At 38.8% G+C, this 5,849-nt stretch overlaps 1 protein-coding gene across 1 annotated transcript; it reads right to left on the bottom strand.

Moving 5' to 3' along the window:
- Nucleotides 1-723: 723 nt before the first annotated feature.
- LOC145955731 (uncharacterized) lies at nucleotides 724-3,428 on the bottom strand. The gene is made up of 3 exons (XM_083070826.1): nucleotides 2,642-3,428; nucleotides 1,245-1,460; nucleotides 724-1,054 (listed from the first exon to the last, which is right to left on the bottom strand). The coding sequence occupies exons 1-3, from the start codon at nucleotides 2,714-2,716 to the stop codon at nucleotides 905-907; spliced, it is 441 nt and encodes a 146-aa protein (XP_082926952.1). The 5' UTR covers nucleotides 2,717-3,428; the 3' UTR covers nucleotides 724-904.
- Between the last annotated feature and the right edge of the window lie 2,421 nt (nucleotides 3,429-5,849).

Below are 5,849 nucleotides of genomic sequence, written 5' to 3'. Positions count from 1 at the left end.
ACGTGTCGCGACTGTTCATGCTCTGGAGACGTTTGATTGACGTATTGGGGGAAGTGACGATTTTTTAATGATGGTTTGGTAATAAGTGTGTCGTCGGGTGTGCCTTTCAACTGACACGTGTCGCGTCGATTTTGAATTTCGGGGAGAGTTTTAGCCTTCCTCTCTTCTCGCGCCTCTTCCCTGTCTTTCTTCTGACTTCTCGAGTACGAGAGCTTTTCTTGGTTCCCTTTACCTCCTTTCTCTTTTGCGCTTCCGTCGCCGTCGTCATTTCCAGTAGTCCACTACTACAAAAGGCACATTTTACATCGGTTGTTTTAGGCATTTTACATCGGTTTTGAAAACGATGTAGATTCAAGCGATGTAAAAAGTGCAAGACATTTTACATCGGTTTCCAAAACCGATGTAAAAAGTATCATTTCTACATCGGTTATTGACATAACTGATGTAAAATATGACATATTTTACATCGGTTCTGGGTGGAACCGATGTAAAATATATCATATATTTTACATCGGTTCCACCCAGAACCGATGTAAAATATGTCATATTTTATAAAATTTCATGTTGCATTATTCTCCCCACATCTCAATGCATTAAACAATTGGGTAACATGGATCAATCAGAATTTAACCAGATCTAATTTTTCCTATCTAGCTAAGATGGATCCATGTGAGGGTGGGGGGGGGGGGAAGATATACTGCTATTGCAAAATAGTTAGTCCTGTTTAACAGAAAAAAGTGAAATTATATCCCTATGGGGAGAACTCTTGGGTAACAGATGCAAAGATAAAAGTAGAAAATTTAAATACTGCCTATAACAGAAGGACAAACGAGAATTAGATGCTAGGAAAAAAAAGATAAATTATACCCCATTCACACCTTCAACAAGAAAAACATAGAAGAAATCAGAATTTGTTTCCAAAGTACATACTTGGATATCGTTTAAGCTCTCGTTGGACAAGGTCGTAAGGGAAAGGACAAAGTTGTTCCACTCTACATATTGCAACGTCCTTTGCATCAACCTTTCTTCGTTGATCATCAAGTTCATAGTAAATCTGCAAGTGGTAGTTGAATTTTATATTCATATACAGCAATTTAGAAAACAATGGATATATACTAGTCTGATGTAATTGAAGAACCACTTAAATTCATATATACGGAATAATAAAATCCACCAGATGTAACAGCATGAAAACTGGTTAATAATAACATGAAGATAGCTGGTTTATAATGAGAACCACATACCTTTCCAGAGCAAAGTACTAAACGTCTAATACCCTCCTCAACATCTAAGTGGAGATTTTGGTCTTTTATGAGGCGCTTAAATCTGGTTCCCTGTTTGTCAAAACCTGGGTGGCCTTGGACATCATCAAACTCAGATAAATTTGATCTGCAAGCCTTGCTACAAAGCAGTTTCTTGGGGGACATTACAATGAGAGGTTTACGGAATTCTCTATGAACCTACAAGATCAAAAGCAGCAGAGTGAGGCAAAATATGAGCATTTGAATTCAATTAGGCAAGTAGAAAACCATGACAAACAACTATGTGAGGATCTATAGAATGAAGTAGTATTTTCATATTAAGGTTCCACTATAAAACAAAAACACACTTAGGTCGAAACATTTTGAATTTCAGGTCCAACTCTTTCCAACACAAAGTGTTTTAAAAGAATCCTCTATTGTCATACTTTGGTTCACATACAGGACAACCAAAAAGGTCTAAGGAACTAGTCATGAATTTGTTAAAACTGAGAACAGAACATAAACTTTTATGAGTATTCAATGCGCTAATTTAACAAGTCTGATTCTCATTCCTTCATTTCCAAACTACACAACAAAATTTTGAGCAAGGTCCTGAACATACAGAAGTGTTGACACTGTCATATTCAATCCAAGAGTTGACATGACAATAAACATCAGTAAATAATTATATTAGTAATTGCAGTAGTAAATAAACTTAACAATATAAAAAACAAAGGTCACAACGCACCTGCTAGCCTAGCCTTGAGCCACTGACAGAACTTTATCAGAACCCTATGCAAAGAGCCAAACAAATAAAGGGAACAACACATTTGGCACACAACCATTTTAGAAATGAAGGAATGCCAAAACTGTAGCAGAGTTGAAACACATGACATATCTTCAATTAAATATATTATATATACAATTTTAATCCATGCATATTTCCCAGTCATCACAGGAAATTCAACTTCCACCCAAAACATAATCAGTAAACCACACTGACTTTTATGTTTCACAAAGGTGGTTAATGAAAATAAAAACCATTATGTTGCAGTGCAGAGCAGCCATTATACAAGTTAAATAAAAACCATTATACAAGTTAAATAAAAACCATTATGTTGCAGTGCAGAGCAGCCAACCCCAAAATCATTATAGTGGATAACACATGGTGGGATGACATATATTTTAAAGATTATAAACACAAGTTAAATATAAATGGTCAAAAATAAAATAAGTAAAATTAAAGACATTTATAATTAATGGTCAAAAGCCCATCTGATGATATTACTCATGATCAGAGAAAATATACAGTTTAGTATATTTTACACACACACAAAGGTATACTAAACAAACACAACAAATACGTTTTATTGTATCAAGGAATATGAACAATGTGATACCTCCGGTTCGTGACATTTGACTCTTGCCGACCATAAGAGACAAAAGCTTATTACGCCCAAAAAGCAATTCACCATGCTTGACCCCTTTAAAATAAATACACATCAGAATTTTCTAAAGTGGACAAAAAAATGGCAAGTGCAAGCTTTATTTCTTTTAAAATCATCTTACCAACAAAATAACCCACACTGTATAGACTTGCAATATGTTTGAAATCTGAATAAGATACTACAACATTAAGGCATTAACTCTAAATCCATTAATAATTGAAAAATGAAGGGCATATTCCATCTACATATCAAAGAAAATGAAGGGCATGCCAGAATAGAACAATAGATAGTTTCATCTAGATTTCAGATTTATTTTAATGAGTCAACTACTGCTAAGAATTGGAGAACTCTATATACCTGTCACAAATGATTTTCTATATTGAATCGTTAAATACAACGAACTAGATTTCAAGAATTGTGTGAGGAGTTTTTTGCAAGTGTAAAATTCCTTCTTAAATTCAGTCGACTATGCAATTCATTAAAGAATTGAACAGCGATAATTTTCTTTTATAGGTGATTAGACTTCTAAAATACATCAAAGACAGATTAGGCAGCTTACTGTTCCAGATTAGTAATACATGAATAAACAATGTTGTTCAGAATCTGCTACTAAATGCACACATACAAAGTACAAATACACGTGGTAGCATTGAATTTGGAATTAAAATAGAGACGGGTATTGTATGAAATGATAGTGATGTTAGTGTTACATAAAAGAGGAGGGAGAAAAAGTGTTAGAGATGAGGACCTAAAGTTGAGTTTGAAGTCTGGTTCCACTGAAGTCGGAAAGAGAGGAAGCTAAGGGATGTCGCCACCGGCCCGAAACGGGCTTTCGGCACTTGCGAAGGATGGTTGGACTCTTTTATTAGTTTAAAAATATGGATTGCTAGAATGACTTATTCTCAAACTGAGACCTTGTCAAACGAGCAATTTTATTAAAAGGCTCACCAATCCATGTTAATCCCAAGCGGGACCCTCCATGGATTAGCGGTTTTCATAAAAAGGAAGGGTTCATGGAGTCGCCACCAATGTTTTACTCAAAACATTGGAAAAAGAAGTTTAAGGCAATCGATTCAAAAATCGACTTCGGCCATTACAACCAGAGTCGGGTAAGGGAGTCGGTTACGCGTGGGGAAGGTGTTAGCACCCCACAGCGCCCCTTTCGGGTTCCCTATGACAGATTATTTATTAAATAATAGCTCAAAATTACTAAATTACCCCTATTTATTATAAGCGATTGTAAATTAAATATCTACATGATGTTAAATTTAAATATGCAACAATCAGAAAGCGGTAAAAGAAGGGATTTTTAGAAAAGAAACCTCTTGAAGCGTGCTTTTTATATATCAAGTAAAACTGGGAAGCTTTTTGGCGTTCCCTCGCTCTACAAGACCGCTCGCTCCCTCCTATAAAATTTTAACTATGGAAATCCGGAGGATTTCCCTTCGACTAGGTTCGAATCTCCAAGCTAAATGCTCGGAATTGCAGAACTTCGTCGGATCGACTCCCAGAGAGATTTCTAGGGCAGAACACTGCTCAAAAACCCTAGAATACTCAAGGAGGGAGTCAAAACTGTGTGGAAAAGTGTCCAATGACGTCCCATTAACGTCATATTTATAGGGAAGAGGCTCAATACGGTTTATGAGGGTCAATACGGTCCGTATTGAAGTTTTGAACTACAATACGGCCGTATTGAATTCAATACGGCCGTATTGAAGTTCAAAAACCTCAATACGGCCGTATTGAAGTTCAGTGCAGCCGTATTGAGTTCAAAAACCTCAATACGGCCGTATTGAAGTTCAGTGCAGCCGCATTGAGTTCAATGCAACCGTATTGAAGTTCAGAAACTTCAATACGGCCGTATTGAACTTCTGGGAGGCCGTATTGGGCTTCATTCCCTCCACTTTCTTATTTTTTGCTACTCTAAGACCTCTAAACCTACAGATTGTCATCCTAGGGTCTTCCAGGGTCTTCCAGGAGTCCTTCCGGGTGACTTTCCTTTGATCTTTGAGAGTCTTCGAGTCTTATTTCCGACCCGGACAATTTTAGGGGTCTACAGCTGCCCCCCCTTTACTTAGTCAAACGGCCTTTTAGTGTACCGGTTGATAAGTAAAGGAATTGACCCAATTGTCTGGGGAATAAGGCCATCCTTCCGACTTGTAGTGTCTTCCGGTGGAAAATTGTTGAGTAGCCTCTCCAGGTTGAGTTTGCCCTCTCTAGGGTGAGTATTAGTCGTCGCCTCTCCAGGCTCATTGCATACCTCGTTGCTCTGGACATCTGGGTAGCTGAGTATTGCCTCTCCAGGCTTGTGCATACCTCGGTGCTCTGGACATCTGGGTAGCTGAGTATTGCCTCTCCAGGCTTGTGCATACCTCGGTGCTCTGGACATCGGTGCTCTGGACATCTGGGTAGCTGAGTATTGCCTCTCCAGGCTTGTGCATACCTCGGTGCTCTGGACATCTGGGTAGCTGAGTATTGCCTCTCCAGGCTTGTGCATACCTCGGTGCTCTGGACATCTGGGTAGCTGAGTATTGCCTTTCCAGGCTTTTGAGATGATTTTGTCTCCACAGTCCACGATGCTGCTTTGACGATTGTTTTTGATTTTTGTGCCACTGAGGGCTGGATAACGCAGGGATCCGTCTAGGGGATGTGCAGTTACTCATAGGTTCTTGTGTCCTAACTTTCCTTTGCATAGTTGGTGCCCATTGAGGAATTTCTGTTTCCCTGGGGTGTAGACACGAAGATGCTCTTTCTGAGATGAGCGGTGCCTTATGATTGGCTAACGTCCTTTCGACGATGGTGGAGTATCCCGGTTATCCTTATTCGGGTGACTCTTTTTGTTTTTCTGGTTTTGTCGCCTCTGTGTAGGCTGTTATCCGCTGGGGGATTTTGTCATTGATTGTGATTAGCCTCTTCTGTTAGGCAGATCATCTTGACGCTTGATGTTTGGCCAAAAAGCCAGATTCCATTTGGGGAATGATTATTGATCTTTTGATTTTTTTTCTTTTTGTAGGAATGCCTCTTGAGTAGGCGACTGGGGATTTGGGGATCTTATGTATCCCATGTAGACCCCTAAAATTGTCCGGGTCGGAAATAAAGCTTGAAGACTCTCGAAGACTGAAGGAAGATCAGCCAGAAGGACTCCTGGAAGGCCCTAGGA

The sequence above is a fragment of the Cajanus cajan genome, chromosome 3 (assembly GCF_000230855.2).
Source record: "Cajanus cajan strain Asha chromosome 3, NIPB_CcT2T_4, whole genome shotgun sequence".
NCBI classification, from domain to species: Eukaryota; Viridiplantae; Streptophyta; class Magnoliopsida; order Fabales; family Fabaceae; genus Cajanus; species Cajanus cajan.
This window is presented reverse-complemented; position numbering and strand designations above follow the sequence as displayed.